At 35.9% G+C, this 16208-nt stretch overlaps 2 protein-coding genes across 5 annotated transcripts in view; one reads left to right on the top strand and one right to left on the bottom strand.

Moving 5' to 3' along the window:
- LOC106883164 (oligoribonuclease, mitochondrial) overlaps positions 1-3293 on the bottom strand; it is an 11613-nt gene extending 8320 nt beyond the window's left edge. For all 3 annotated transcript variants that reach the window (XM_014934080.2, XM_014934081.2, XM_014934082.2), the window contains exons 1-2: positions 3022-3293; positions 335-418 (exon numbers count right to left, since the gene is read on the bottom strand). In XM_014934080.2, the coding sequence (XP_014789566.1) occupies positions 335-418; positions 3022-3195 (258 nt within the window). In that variant the 5' untranslated portion in view covers positions 3196-3293. The remainder of the gene's footprint in view (positions 1-334; positions 419-3021) is intronic.
- Positions 3292-16208, top strand: part of LOC106883163 (cyclin-dependent kinase 7) — a 20349-nt gene continuing 7432 nt past the window's right edge. Inside the window, exons 1-7 of one of the 2 annotated variants that reach the window (XM_052978592.1) lie at positions 3292-3408; positions 5844-5903; positions 7133-7234; positions 7894-7962; positions 10308-10418; positions 10934-11052; positions 12647-12746. In XM_052978592.1, coding sequence (XP_052834552.1) covers positions 3355-3408; positions 5844-5903; positions 7133-7234; positions 7894-7962; positions 10308-10418; positions 10934-11052; positions 12647-12746 — 615 coding nt within the window. In that variant the 5' untranslated portion in view covers positions 3292-3354. Of the gene's footprint in view, positions 3409-4427; positions 4568-5843; positions 5904-7132; positions 7235-7893; positions 7963-10307; positions 10419-10933; positions 11053-12646; positions 12747-16208 lie in introns of those variants that run through there. The other variant, XM_052978593.1, reaches the window with a different exon arrangement.

Here is a 16208-nt window from a genome sequence, read left to right as displayed (position 1 = left end):
CTCTTCTTTAAAAAAACTTTACTTGGATTTTTATAAATCTTCTCAAATAAAATTTTTTTATTGTTTTGTATCATGTTTATTATCTATTTTTATATTGTCAAAGAAATATATATATATGCATGCAAGTTTCATTCAAAAAATCTTTAATTGATATAATGATTTAATTGATATTATGGTTAATATAGAGATAAAATTTTTGATTATAAGCATACATATTAAAAATATTTGGGTTCAAGACATTTTATTTAGAAACATGTAGTAAATATGTGTATGTATGTATATATATATGTGTATGTATATATATATATATATATATATTGAATAGTCTTCTTACCTCAGCTATTATGTTCAGTTGACTATCAGTGATAACACAAGCTATCTCAATAATCTTATCTGTCTCTATATCAAGCCCAGTCATCTGCCAATGAAGAAAGAATGTAATAATTTAATAAAGGAGAACAAGTACAACATTAATTATTTATGGAAAGTTCTTTGCTTCTTTGATCTTTAAATCAACTATTATACTGTACTTATATAAAAGGAAAGTGTCTGATATTTTTGAGACTGGTAACAACTTCAAAGCTACACTAGCAAATGAAGGAGAAACAATTTTTTTATGTTCCTTTTTTAATGACCTTTGAAGAAAGTCTTCCAAGAGTTGAAATATCATCCATATTTTATTTTTGTACCATTTTAAGACAATGAACTGGCAGAGTTGTTAAGAGCATCAGATTAAATGCTTTTGTGGGTATTTGTTCTGGCTCTATGCACCCTGATTTCAAATCTTGCCAAAGTCAACTTTGCCTTTCATATTTTCAGGTTGAGAAATAAAGTACTGTTGTAGGGCTGTGGATTGCTGGAACTGTTGAAATATCTATCAGGATTACTTTTGGTATCTAATCTAGCTCCATATGTTCTGAGCTCAAAATGTATTTAGATAAGCATTTTAGCCTCTTTCAGGAAGACCAAAAAACTCAGAAAAGCAAGAAACTCAAAAGAGTTGACATCCTTAATTGAATAAAGGCAATCTGAGACCACAGAATACTCAATAAATAACTATGAGGATGATCCGATGAGGATTGACCTTTTGTAGCCAATTGCAAATATCATATACAGTGATGAACAATGACTGGTTAGCAGATGCCAACAGAATTTTGAAATTGTCTATTTTCAGAATATGATTAAGCGAGTAAACAGTTCAAAAAAAGTTTTCATATCATTATCAAAACTGCTAAACAAAGCTGAATAGTTATTTATTTTCTTCCATTCATTATACAAGATAAAGTAGGAGACCCAAAGTTTGAACGAGTTGACATGTTTCAGAATTCTATAATTAACAGTATACTCAATGAAGATTAACTGTTAATGAATTAGTTATACAGTCTGTATAATTAAGGAAGTTCTCTTAACACAATTCAATTTGAGATTAAATAGATTATAATAAGAGTTGCAATAGCTTGACATTTGTAGAAGTTCAGGTAGTAGTTGTTTGTTAACAAAGGGGTTTCTCTGGAGTATATGTGATGCTGTATGTTAATGAAGCTTTGGTACAGATGGTTTGCAGTATCTAGAGCAGTGGTTCACAACCAAGGACCCCTTATATTTAAACGAGTTTTCCCACAGACCCCTTTTAATATACATGAAATTTTGAACTTAGTTCACAGACCCCAGTATTACCTTTGCAGACCACCAGGTGTCTGTGGACCACAGTTGGGAACCACTGATCTAGAGAGAAAAGAGTTGTATTTCTTCTGTGTGCAATGGCTACTTACTTAAAAGGTAGAACACAACTGAAAGGTACCCTTTATTTCTAAAGAGAAAACTCTAAATTTATACAGTGGTTTGTTTCAACTATAGCTATTTCAATTTCAATACAAACACCTCTATAATTGTCAGTTGGATAACCAAATGTCTCCATTACTCATAAATAACTATCTGAGTTATTCATGAATTTAATCTCTTGAGTATCTTTACAGTCAGCTAGTTACATGTCTGCATTGAATACGGCGATGAGGCAATGGGTCGTATGCAATATTTCGAGAGGCACGGACGCTTTAAAAGCGGAAGGCCGTCCCTGGAAAATCTGCCCCGAGAGTCACCTCTAGAAATATGGTATTGCGCATCAAGAATTCGTCCCCAAAGTGCAGATCGTCAATCGAGAATTCTACTGCGACATTTTGAAACGTTTGAGGGAGGACATTCGGATCTGTGGAGCACGAAGAAGGAATTCTTCACTGAGCTCTCCTCACTCGTGAGTTTCTTGCCCAAAACAACATGATATCGTTTCCGCACATGTCCTATTCGCCAGATTTAGCACACGTGGACTTCCATTTCTTCTCCGAGATGAGAATGCAGCTCAAAAATCGCTGTTTTAACACCGTTGTCGAGATCCAGAGCGAATCGCAGAAGGTCCTCGATTCGCTTACAGAAAACGACTTCCAGGCCGGATTCCAAAAGTAGCTGGAACCGGTGTGTTGCTGTGCAGGGTGACTATTTCGGAGGAGATTATGTTAAAACTTGGGTAAATAAGTTATTTTTTAAAATTAAACATAACTAGTACTGGAACCTGATACCGTCTCGTATCAGCAAACTGAAGACTAGTTTCAAAACTTTGATGAAAGCATTTGAGTGTCAGTTGACATGTTATGGAATTGTGCAAATAAAAGAAAAGAAACGAGACACTCGAACTCATCGCACCCAATTAGATACTTATGTCAGTGAATTTATGTGGTGTTACGCCTTTCTTAATGATAGGTTTGAACAACCATTTAAAGATATTACATTCGTTTATCATTTACATTTTTAAAAATTCATAAAACCTTCACTTTAATCCATAAAAACACTCTTGTATTTTAACCGGTAAAACAACTTTTGACAAAGTAAATACTTTTAAGGGTCACATTTATACCTACCGAACTCCCAACTTTATAACTATCAAATATATGAATGCTAACTTCATCTGGTCAATATATATAAAGCGGGAGATATATATATATAAATATCTTTGGAAAGAATAAATACCTCAAGATCTACCCATACTATTCGTTCATTGACAACATCCAGCATGCTGCTAGCCATTCCGCTATTATTGATCAACAACGGAGTGCGTTGGTTGAGCAGTGGATAATGAAGCACATTCCTTTGATATTTCCATAACAAAGGAATTGTTGTTCTTAAACATCGAAACCCGTTCATATGAGGGCCACATGTAGAACAAATATATTTCTTAATAAGAATTAAAAATTTTCAAGTGGTTGGAGAATAAATCGAGATAAACAATGATTTCCGGAAGTAGAAAGTTACGAACTGGAGAGAGAAAGTCAGAGGCACTCGACATTGGTAAGGCAGTTCGAGATGGTGGAGAAACAGCGCCGGTATGAAAAAATAGAGTTCTTAGGAGAAGGACAAGTAATATATTCTTTGTTTTTTGGGGGTTTTCTAGTCTTAATTTATTGCAGTGAAGTCCCACGAAGCATTTCATAACGGGATACATTATTTACCTTTTCTTCTAATTTCTGTTTTTGCCATAAAACAACGTGCTATTTCAATTTATCACTGTTTACATCACAGTTCCACTATCTTCCTATATTATAAAATTCTCATTCTAATTATTTGTGGTACTCACCATCATTAACTTTCTCTGACAATTTTTATATACTAAGTAATGAAACTTTTTTTCATATTAGAAGAAAATCACCATGAGTTCACTTATGTATGAATCATCTCATTAAACAAAAATTAATCTTTATTTCTTAAATAATTTATTTGATATTTTATAGTTTTTACTTTTAGCTAGTTTGATTAGTAAACTTTTATTTATCCGGTTCTTAGCACATGTAATTTTCCCCCTGAAATCCTTTTTCATACATCTACCAATTCTTCTAAGAACCTTTTTAATTCTTTCAAATTCTGGCACAATGCCAGCAATTTTGATGGGAAGGGACCAGTCGATTACATTGACCCTAATACTTGACTGGTACTTTTATTTTATCTGTTACATTAGGATGAGCCGGAAAAAATGCCGCTAAGTATTTTTATCCGACGTCCTAACGATTCTGCCAGCTCGCCTCCTTTTAGAACGTTTTTAATGAATGGTACATGCCAAAATTGTTTGTCTATTCAAGTAAAAGCACTGATACGTAAATTTTATCTTAAGGTTCGAAGCTAAGGCTAAAACAAACCCCTCATTTGATGATAACCACAACCTCTACGTGATACTAGACTGCTTGAAATAGCTGCCAAATTTCCCTCGAATTACACTTTACCCCTTTAAAAAAAGGACTCTTTAAATATTGTGACCTGGGTTCCCTGCTCATCGGAAAAAGATGGACTGGCCGCGGATTAAATTATAGATACGATAGAACAGACTTGATGTGGGATTAAATAACTATTGTAGCTGATAAATTGCTGTTGGTAATTTCTTGGTGATCTCCCTTGTTAACATTTAACTTTTAAGACTACATTTCTAAAAAAAAGCTCTCGCTAAAGTGAAGAACTTACTTAATAATCAAGAAATGAAACAATTAAAAGAACTACTCCGTCGTGAATGTAACTCCGTATGGAACAGGTGCGTACAACATTTTGAAGAGAAACTAACATGGACGATACAACTACCTTACAACCACCCAACAACTAAACAATTTGACATGACTGAATCGATTGATGGGATCTCTACTTATATCATTTTTTTGTCTCCCAGATGATATAATCAGTTATATATTTCACCCTCTAAACATTAAAATAAACTTTGTTACATATCATGCTCAAGCTGTGACAGATATTTGATTATTATGAGCTGTATATTCTTTTCAATATTTAGTGGTTTTGTGCATACGGTCTTCAATACTTCGAGTGTGTGTTCTTGGACAATAGACTGCAAACCACAGCATATAGTATTATTTAATTTCTTTTAATATGCTCTATGTATGATTGTTACGAACTATTACTTCTTACGATTGTTGTATTACTTATTTTAGCACAAACTGAGGAATAAAAAGCAAAGTTGTTTCAGAATGATATGAAATCAGAAGATCAATATTGTATCTAGCTTTGATTTAAATTCCTCTTTTCTAGTTTTACTAATAAATCTTGTAGCTGATCCAACTGAATTTATTATAAATCTAAGATTGGTACTTCTCTACATGTCACTTTTCTCCATTTTAAGCAGATCCACTACTTACTCCTACTTTGTTTTATTTAATTCTTATATAGACACAAAACTGAAATTATTAATTCCCTGAAAACATTCAGAAAGCTAATATATGATTACTAGGAGTTTCTCCTAGTGAAGGAAAGATTGTATGAAGTGTGATGTTGCATGGCAACAAAACATGGACACTGAATGCAGATAATGAGTGATGCTGGGAAGAAATGATGCAAGCATACTCTGTGTGATGTGTAATGTTAGTTTCAATAAATGACAGTGTGCAAATGAGCTGAGAGAAAAAGACTGTGTATAAGAGGAATTAGATGTAGGAAGTAAGAGAGAAGACTGTGATGCATATGGAGGAATAGCAACTGAAAGAAAGATATGCCAAGTGATCCAATTGGAAGATGAAAACTTAGGGAAATATGGGAAGAAGTAGTGAAAGCTGATCTTAAGAAGCTGAATGAAAGAGATAATAAAGGATTACAACAAATTATCAGATGCTATATTAGAGAAGATCCATCCAACTCATGACATCGTAGAAATCTGAATGTAAAAGTAATGATGGTGTTGATGGGGATATGAAATGAGATATGATATTTATGTTTCCCTATGAGTTTAGTATATGAAAAATGCCTTATCAGCTTACACTCATTCACAGACTGCCTCAAAATTGTTCACTTACATTTTATTTCAGTTTGCTACAGTATACAAAGCCAAAGACCTTGTAGATGACAGAATTGTTGCTGTTAAAAAGGTAATATTTTTCATTTACAGCCTCCAAAATAAATGTTACATTTTTATTATAGTAATTTATAATTTAAAAAATTTATTTTCATCATCTCTAACCATCTTTCACTTTCCCATACACTCTTGCAACCTCTATTCATCTACACCTCCAGTTCTCCTGCTCCAAATTCCACTTGCCTCATACCTTGAGGTTTACTGTGACACCTTATCTTTATCAGCTCCACCTCTTTCACTCCCACACTCTCTTCTATAAAGTGAGTAGCTATGCAGCTCCTTTACAGCAAGAAATCCATTCTGTATGAGTACCTTCTCTCAAAATTTAACCCCTGTCTTCTAGCATAAAGCCACTTCCTTCTTTACTGGAGCTAGAAGGGGATCTTAGTCTTGCAAGCTGTATGGCTGCCTCACTAGTCCTGGTGTCACAAGAAAGAAATCTAGTACATGTTTCAAAGTGGTTGGCATTAAGAATGGTATTCAGTCATAGGAAGATCCCAAAGCAGACATCAGAGCATGATGCAGTCCTCAGATCTGTCTAACCGTCCAAAGCATTCACTCACGATTTGGACATTTTGTCTGCAGAACTTTATAGTCCTTCAGTTGCTATTATAAAGTGTGTTTTTTTATGTATTCTTTCTATATCATCCATTTATGATGCTCATGCTATATTTTTAAGTAATTAACCCAACAATCACTTCTTTTTTTTTTTAAAGAAAGAGTGAAGGTGAGTTTTGATTTCCTACAAATATTGATATTATTTTATTGATCCTAGTGAGTCAACTCTAAAAAAACATTTGAAGCATGGTGCTAATACAGTTCTACATTATTTCTGACTGTCATAATTATTATACTATATATAAAAATAATAAATGTTTCTTTAAACATGACATATTTCGTAAAACTGTTCAAATTTACCTTATGTACATCATATCTTTTCTTAGTACTTACTATTTGTCACTAGTTCCCCTGTTTGCATAGGATTGTTGAACAGAATTGTCTGTTAACTTTCCTCAGAAGTCAACTTTCTACTACCATACTTTCAGATGTATATACACTGCTATCATTATTATTGACTAGGCAGAGAAACACAGTATGCTAAGGGTTATGATGCAAGACCAACAATAGGGTTTCAACTTTTAACTAACCACCCAGTTACCACTCTTCTTTTTTTATATAAAATATTTATTTAAACTGACTGTTATCATTGTATCTGAATTTCTTTTTTTCATGCTCTTTTAGATTAAAATTGGCACCAGAGCTGAAGCAGCTGATGGAATAAATCGGACTGCTTTACGAGAAATCAAATTGCTCCAAGAAATCAGTCATCCTAATATTATTGGTGTAAGTTATACTGTCTATCATTTGTTCTTTAAAACTGAGATAACCATATCTATTCAAATTGTTTTATATTTAATATTTCATTAAATGTTATTTACTGTATTTTTCAATATATGGCACACATTTTTTTCATGAAAAGTCATGACTATGATTTTCACAATGTTGACTTTACAGCAGGTGCATGAACTGCACCAGTTGTAAGGTCACTTTTAAATTTTCTTTTTGTATATATATACTAGAGGCCTTTTTCTGAGATTAATTAAGGGTGCACCTTATACATGAGTGCATATTATACATGAATTAATATGGTGATAGCTATTTAATTCTCTGCAAATTTGTTATGTAAAAAACTTAGTTGAAAGCAGTGATAAATATTAGTTAACTTTACTGGAATTATATATTTTGAAATAATCAGTAGTCAAATTGTGATCTTAAATTGATATCTTTTTAAGAAAATTTCTCTGTGATTCAAGAAATTTTCCTGGTATAACATTCCTGATTCTAGGCCATCTACTTTTCATCATTATTAGCAATATTTAAGGAATTGTCGAATCTTAAAATTAAAAAACAAATGAAACTACTAATCTAGCATTGATCTTAATCTAATGTTTATGGACCAGGAATTCAGTAACTTAATCATTTATTGCTTATTTTTGTTCCAGCTGCTAAATGTTTTTGGACACAAATCAAATGTTAGTCTTGTGTTTGATTTCATGGAAACAGACCTTGAAGTAAGTTCCATTGATTATATTTTATTATTATATTAAGGATTTTGATGCTATTTATTTTTAGAATAAAAACCAACTGTGAATTCTGATGGAATGACTGATTAGCAATTAAATTATGATAGTGGAGAGAACTTTCATAAAGCATGTGCCAAACTGTTATAGTATGCAGCTGTGAAACTTGATGCTGTAGGCAGAAATCTTAAATTGAGAAAGCGGTTGTTGTATGCAGGGAAGCATAGTTATAGTATGGTCACTTGACGTGTAAGATGTTTGAGAATGTGTTATGAGCTGGTGGTGGTGGTGGAAGCAGAAACAGATCTAAGAAGTAGATCAGACTTGTACAAACTTTCCTCATAGAGGACCTGGAAGATTGTATGATTGCATTCCATTCATGTTTTTAACCTTTTTGCATTCAGATTATTCTGTCAAAAGTAATGCTTATTTATTCACATTGCTTTGAATTACTAAGTCATTATCTTGCAGCTTCAAGATTTCAGTGTGAGTGGTTATTTTTAGAATAATATTGTAGGGTTGGTGTGAGAGGCCGTATCTGGCCAGTTTGAACATAAAGCAGGCAGAATATTATGGCTGGATATAGCCAGTTAAATGCCAAAGGGCTATTGTGTTATATAGACAATAGATTTGAGTTCACAATTTCTGTTGTTTTTCCTTTTTCCTCTCAACTGTCTATCATTTCACTTCTATTTTGTATTTACTGGCTTCCATAAAATCAGAAAACAGATTTTTTTTTGGTTTCTTATTGTAGTTTTTTTTGTGTAATTATGCAGCTGTAAATTTGTGGCAAGAGTTGGGAAAAATACTTGTATTTGGTGTGTTAAGGTAATCCAGGTTTGCATATGAAGTGACCCTAATCTCCTTATAATCCACTCAGTTTTGGGATCCTTTCTTCTTCTTATTTTGCTACTGTATACTGTTAGTGGTATTTATTATGCTTATCAATGTGCTTTTATTATTTTGCTGATGATGGATCCCCCCACCACTTGTCCTCAACATCTTGGGGCCTTCTGGCTGATAAATGAAATCATTATTATTAGCAATGGAGGATGATGCTTTGAAAGTATAGTTGCTAGAATACAAATTGGCTGAAGAATGTTCAGAAAATTTTTACTCCTATTAGTAACAAAAGGTCTCTCTCTCTCAGAATGAAAGGTAGATTGTATGATGCCTGTGTATGAACAGCAATGCTACATGACCATGAAACTTGGGCTGTGAATGCAAAGGACATGTGGAAACTTGAAAGAAATGAAATAAGTATGCTTCGATAGATGTGCAATGTCAGTGTGCATGTATGACAAAGCACAGAAAAACTAGGCAAAAGAGGCATCAGATGCAGTAGAGAAGATTCCACTGTTATAGTCATGTGATATGGATGAATGAGGATAGCAGTAGATAGAAGTGCCAATCACTAAACCTGGAAAGAACATGTGGAAGAGGTAGACCTTGGGAGACATGGGATGAAGTGGTGAAGACTGACCTCAAGATGTTGAGCCTCTCAGAGGATATGATGAGGAAATGAGATGAATGGTGTTATTCTGTGCTTGAGAAGACCCATCCATCTCAGCAAAACTGAAGCTGTGTCAAGCCTTCCCCCATAACTCATCTATTTTCTTGACTTCCTGCTATACTGAACTGATATCCTCTGCATTCAACTCATTCCTATCTCTAATCATCTGTCCCACTATTTTCTCTCAGTGCATTTCCTATTCTGTCTCATGTTCACATTGTACCTAGACTTCACATATCTTCTCTCTCACTTTCTAGGTGGGAAAGCCATGTAGTCACTTCTTCAGCAAGACACTTGCTCCTCTTCCTCTATCAGTTTCTTTCTCCAGTCTATACCCCACTCAGTTAAGGGGGTCTTATCTAGCTGGTATTTGGCAATCTCACTGGTGCTGGTGTCATGTAAAAAGCACCCAGTACACTCTGTCAAGTGGTTGGCATTAAGAAGGGTATCTTGCTCTAGAACTGTGCCAAAGCAGACATAGAAGCTGACAATGCATTTTGGCTCATCTGTTCTTATTGAACTGTCCAATTCATGCCAGTATAGATAAAGGGACATTAAATGATGGTAGTGATGATGATGATGAGTGCCAGAACTGTTCGAGCATTGGACAAAATGCTTTGCAGCATTTTTTCTTGCATTGTATGTTCTGAGTTAAAATCATACTGAGGTCAACTTTGCTTTCAAAGTCAATAAAATAAAGCACCAATTGATTACAGGGGTCATTAACTAAACACTTCCTCTCAAAATTGCTGGCCTTATACCTTAATGAGAAGCAAATATTGTCTTGTCTTTTAAACTTTCCTTTGATTTGTTTCAATTTCAGATAATCATCAAGGACTCCAGCATTGTGTTAACACCATCTCACATCAAATCATATATTCTACAGACCTTAGAAGGCCTTAACTACCTTCATGCACACTGGATTTTGCACAGAGTAAGTTACTTGCGATTTCTTTTTCCTCTCTGCTGATTCTTTTTGTTTATTTCTTATGACATTTTATGATCCTTAATTATGAAATGTAAATATTTATTTGCATATTTGTTTGGAAAGGTATGGTGACAGATTTTAAGTTTGTGAAGTATGGTACCAAACCTGAGCTTCTGTCTTGTAGTAATCTCATAAATTAGTTTAATGCTTAATTTACATATTCATCATCTCAACTCCTACTCTCATCATTAAAGTTATCTGAAACCTCAACTGGATTTGTATAATTAGGTGATGCACACAAATGATACACTGTGGGTGCGTAAAGTTTTGAAAATTGTATATTATAGAATGCTTGAAATGAGTAGCTCAATCAGCTTTTGAGAAAAATTTCCTGATGCAAAGGGATGGATGTAATGTAATATTTTTTGATGATGTAAAATAATTTTCTGTGAAAAGCAAAAACAAAGATATTAAACCAAATTGGTCATTAAAAATAATGTTTTTTTTTTTTTTGTTCTTAGGATCTGAAGCCCAATAATTTACTAATTAATGATGAAGGAGTTCTAAAACTTGGAGATTTTGGTCTGGCTAAATTTTATGGATCGCCCAATCGAATCTATACACATCAAGTTGTTACAAGGTTAGTATGGATAACATTTTATTTAAACAGAAATGTTGACAGAGTCTTCTTCATTGCTCAAGATAGCTTAGACTAGTCATGGAGAAACTGCAATCCACAAGACTTTCTGAATAGCATACATGCCTAATGATAAATTACCTGAATTTTTTTTTAGTGGTGCAGCTCACCTAATGATGAGCCAATTTTAGTAAAAGGTTATCCATGCCTGTCTAAGTATTTCTCTCTCTCTCTCTCTCTCTTTTTCTCTCTCTCTCTCTCTCTCTTTTTCTCTCTCTCTCTCTCTTTTTCTCTCTCTCTCTCTCTCTTTTTCTCTCTCTTTTTCTCTCTCTCTCTCTCTTTTTCTCTTTCTGTCTCTCTGTCTCTCTCTCTCTCTCTCTCTCTCTCTCTCTCTCTCTCTTCCTGGTTTGTAAAGATTCAACTACTAGCTTGTAGGTATGTGTGTTTTGCGTCTGCCTTTTTTTACCACTACTTACTTCTCTGAACTATCTAGTCGCAGGCTGTCTCCAGTTAAATCCATTTATCTCATCTCATCCTTGCAAAGTTTTGCCTCTAAGGTCTCAGGCCTAATACTTTTCCTTATTGTTCCTCATCTGAACTACCGCTGTCTCATTTCCTACAGATGTTCACCGGCACTAGTGAAGTAACTAAGTAACTTGCAGGATAAAAAAAGAGTCCCCTTCAAATGAGTGAGGGTGTTGTAAAAAGGGAGATTGCTTTATGCTAAGTTTTGAGAGGTTAAAGTATGATAGAGAGACAAGAATAGGAGTCTTGCTGTAGAGAAGATACATGGCTATCTTGTATTATATAAAGGTGGGTGGGAGTAGCTGGGAAGATAGATAAACATGGTAATGATGAAATATCAGGGTGTTTTCTCAAGGTACAAGAAAATGAGTAGAAGAGAGAATAGGAACAGAAGATCAAGAAGGGTGGCGGTTAAGTTTGTGAAGAGAAAGTGACATGGAGGTGGAGATGAATGTAGTGAATGGTGAACAAGGGTGGAAATGTGGTTGATGGTAAATGCAAGTTTGTTGGGATGGTGAGCACAAAAGAAGTGGCTTAGAAATGAGATGTTAGGTGGTGGTATAGAAAAGGTGGAAAGCAACATGTTGGGTATGATGGCATGTGCCATTGTAGTGCACCGCTGCATCTACCATTTGTTGGTATGTGGACTGGATGCTTTTTACATAACCCATAATTCTGTGAAGCATCCTAGTACCAAAGGAGTTCAGCAGTGTAATAAAGATGTGGATAGGTGAAAAATACGATGGTGGGTGGAGTAGATAAAGGGTAAGTTGGGGTAGGGGAGAGAGAGAGATTCTGTTTTAAAATCTAACAGATATCTTGAGGTGGTTTTTGATAGATTGTCTGAAAAAGAGACGAGTTAGTCATAGTTAGAATGCCATTGACCATTATGGGTTTGTTTGGTCAGAGCTGGCTTGCAGGGTCAATCAACAACTGCTAACATGATTGCTATAACACTGCAAAATGTAATGTTTTTCTGGTTTTGTTTTCTCTTATAAATTCTGTTTATAATTTTCTTTTCATGAATAATGTTTTTTTTATTTGTTCAACTGTTAATATTCTTTTGTTTCAGATGGTACCGGTGTCCAGAATTACTGTTTGGTGCCAGGAACTACAGTACTGGTGTTGATACCTGGGCTGTAGGTTGTATTTTGGCAGAACTACTTCTCAGGGTAGATCATGTTTTATTTATAAGTCATATTATCTTCTTAATCTTATCCATATTTACTGATCTTTTGATAGCAATAATTCTTCCACTATAATCATCAGCATCATTGTTTAATGTCTGCTTTCCATGCTGGCATGGTTTGGACAGTTTGACTGAGGGCTGGTGAGCCAGAAGGCTGCACCAGGCTCCAATCTGATCTGGATGCCCTTCCTAACACCAACCACTCCGAGAGTGTAGTGGGTGCTTTTTATGTGCCACTGGCATGAGGGCCAGTCAAGCGGTACTGGCATTGACAATGTTCAAATAGTGCTATTTACATGCCACCAGCACAGGAGCCAGTTAGGCGGCACTAGCAACGACCATGCTCGAATGGTGTTTTTTATGTGTCACCAGCACAGGAGCCAGTCAGGTGACACTGGCAATGATCATGCTCAAATGGTGCTTATTACGTGCCACTGGCATGGGATCCAGTCAGTTGGCACTGGCAACCATCAAGCTCGAATAATGCTTTTAATGTGCCACTGGCAAGGGTGCCAATCAGGCGGTGCTGTCATCGGCCATGACAATGATTTCACTTGCCTCAACAGGTCTTTGCAAGCATAGTTTATTGCCCAACAATTGAAGGGTACTCTTAATTGAGCTGGTTATGCTGCACTGGCATAGGCCACAGTTATGGTCTCACTTGGCTTGCTGGGTTTTCTCAAGCACAGCATATCTCCAAAAGTCTCGGTCACTTGTCATTGCCTCGGTGAGGCCCAATGTTCGAAGGTCATGCTTCACCACCTCACCCCATGTCTTCCTGGGTCTACCTCTTCCACAGGTTCTCTCTACTGCTAGGGTGTGACACTGTTTCATACAGCTGTCCTCATCCATTCGCAACACATGACCATACCAGTGAGTCGTCTTTCTTGCACACCACATCTGATGCTTCTTAAGTCCAACTTTTCTCTCAAGGTGCTTACACTCTGTCGTGTATGCACAGTGATATTACACATCCAGCGTAACATACTGGCTTCATTCCTTGCAAGCTTACGCATGTCCTCAGCAGTCATGGCCCATGTTTCACTGCCATGTAGCATGGCTGTTCACACACATGCGCCATACAGTCTACCTTTTACTCTGAGCGAGAGGCCTTTTGTCACCAGTAGAAGTAGGAGCTTCCTGAGCTTTGCCCAGGATATTCTTATTCTAGCAGCTACATTTTCAGAGTATTCACCCCTGCTACTAACTTGGTCACGTAGTAGTTTTCCCCTGGAATGTGATGGAAGCTGTTTTCTGCACATTTTCAGTGTCTATTTCTCCTGAACATTTGCCACATACAAAAACTATCTTCCTGGTTAGCCTTCCTTTGATATTGCTGCCCCACTTATGTGTCCATAGCTTACACTGGGTACATCTTATGGAGTTTCTACCTACGCCTTTTCTACAGATTGAGCAGGGCTATCTACCTGAAGGGATTTGTGGCTTGTCTGCCTTCCTACTTATTAGGACTTTGGTTTTTGCTAGGTTGACTCTAAGGCCCTTTGATTCTAGTCCTTGCTTCCACATCTGAAACTTTTCCTCTAGTTCTGATAGTAACTCAGCAATTAGAGCAAGGTCATCAGCATCGAGAGGCTCCCAGTGGCATCCTGTCTTGAATTCCTCTGTTATTGTCTGGAGGACTATGATGAATAAGAGGGGGCTGAGGACTGATCCTAGGTGGACCCCAACCCGGAATTTTTCACAGTACTTGTTGCCAACCCTCACCTTACTGACAGCATCCCTGTACATGTCTTCATACCCTTAATTGCTTTATCTACCATGTTACTGTCAATTTGGATAGCTGTTCCTCTGTTGGGTTGACATTCGGCAGACTTTCTTTCTCCCATTCATTCCTTACATTTAGCAACCTTTCATAGTGGTGTCACCGAGTTTCTCTCCTTGCAGCCTCATTAAATGCAAGTGAGCTGTCATCCATGCGGACACATTTCTCTCCTACGACATCATGATTCTCTCTTACACATTGGCTTGCAACATGAAACACCTCAAATCTTTGGTCCTCACGGCGCAGAACATTGGCAAATTTTTTCATATCTGCTTCCCCTCTGGCTAAATAAACCTGTGACCTAGCTTCCCTTCTGGCAGCCTGATACAATTCCCTGCTACCACTGTTCTTCCAGTCCTTCCATGCCTGTTTCTTTTCCCTAATGGCTCTGTCAACTAAATTGTTCCATCAAAGCGTTACCTAAGGTTGAGAGGAGACTTTGCAGCATCCACAAATCTGGTCAGTGGCCCTCAGCAGGTTGTCCTATAGAAAACTCCAGTTGTCTTCCACATCATGTGCTGAAATCAAGAAAAAAGTCCAGTAGAAAATGTACTCATAGATACTCATAAAAAGACAGGATGGTCACAAACTGAAATGTCTGACCATAAGTTTCCTCAAGCATGTTTCATTTGATGTTAAAAAACAACAGTGGAAACATTACTGATCCACCTGGTTTATTCAAGTGGTTCCCAAACAACTATATACTCATTCCTGCAGTTGGTGTTTGGATAAGTAAGTTACTGAAGTAAGTTTGTTTTGAAATATTATTGGGATCATTTATGATATATTGATCCTGAATACTCAATTGAGGCAGTATTAAAATTAAAATAGCCATCTATGTATCATATGCAATGTATACACATTGTCAGTTGGTCAGTTATGTTTGTTTTTGTGCTGAAATAATATCTTTCCTTGATGTGCTGTGTCAAAAACACAATAAGTATCAAAGAGAGACAAAAATTTGTCCCAATAACAGCCTACTTGCAGCCATCCACATGCTTAGGTGAGAATTCATCACTTCTGACATAGATAACAGTTACTAAAGCAGTCACTGATGTTGTGAATTGCTGCCCAGCTGAAGAGAAATCCAGTATATACAATTGAGGTAGTATTAAATTAAAATAGTCATCTATGTATCATATATAATATACTAGCAGAGCCACCCGGGAATGAAATTGTTGCTTATTGGTACTTGGAAACTTTTACGATAATTAAAATGGGGCTTAAATGAAAAAAAATTCACACAGCGAATATACCACGTTTTTGTTTTACTGTTATATACACAGATATACATTGATGCATGTCAGTCGAAAAGGGAAAGTGTAATAGAAATACTTACTTTAACACTCAATGGTTTTACACTTTTGTATATGTCATGTACATACTATTCATGTAAGTGCTTCTTCATATACTATGTTTTCTGTCTTGCCATGTTTATCACTGAGAATGTAGAGGTTCTTTTCATCTCCAACTCTAGAACATCCAGCATTCAGCTGACCATGTGAGAAGCAAGGTTGAAGGAGGTTAAGTCCCACCACCTTTAGAGATTGACCTTGTGCTTTGTTGATAGACATTGCAAAGGTAAGTTTGACCGGAAACTGCAGTCTCTTGAACTGAAAGGGGAGATCATTTGAAATGAGAGGTATCCTTGGAATGAAGACA

The sequence above is a fragment of the Octopus bimaculoides genome, chromosome 2 (assembly GCF_001194135.2).
Source record: "Octopus bimaculoides isolate UCB-OBI-ISO-001 chromosome 2, ASM119413v2, whole genome shotgun sequence".
Taxonomy (NCBI): Eukaryota; Metazoa; Mollusca; class Cephalopoda; order Octopoda; family Octopodidae; genus Octopus; species Octopus bimaculoides.
This window is presented reverse-complemented; position numbering and strand designations above follow the sequence as displayed.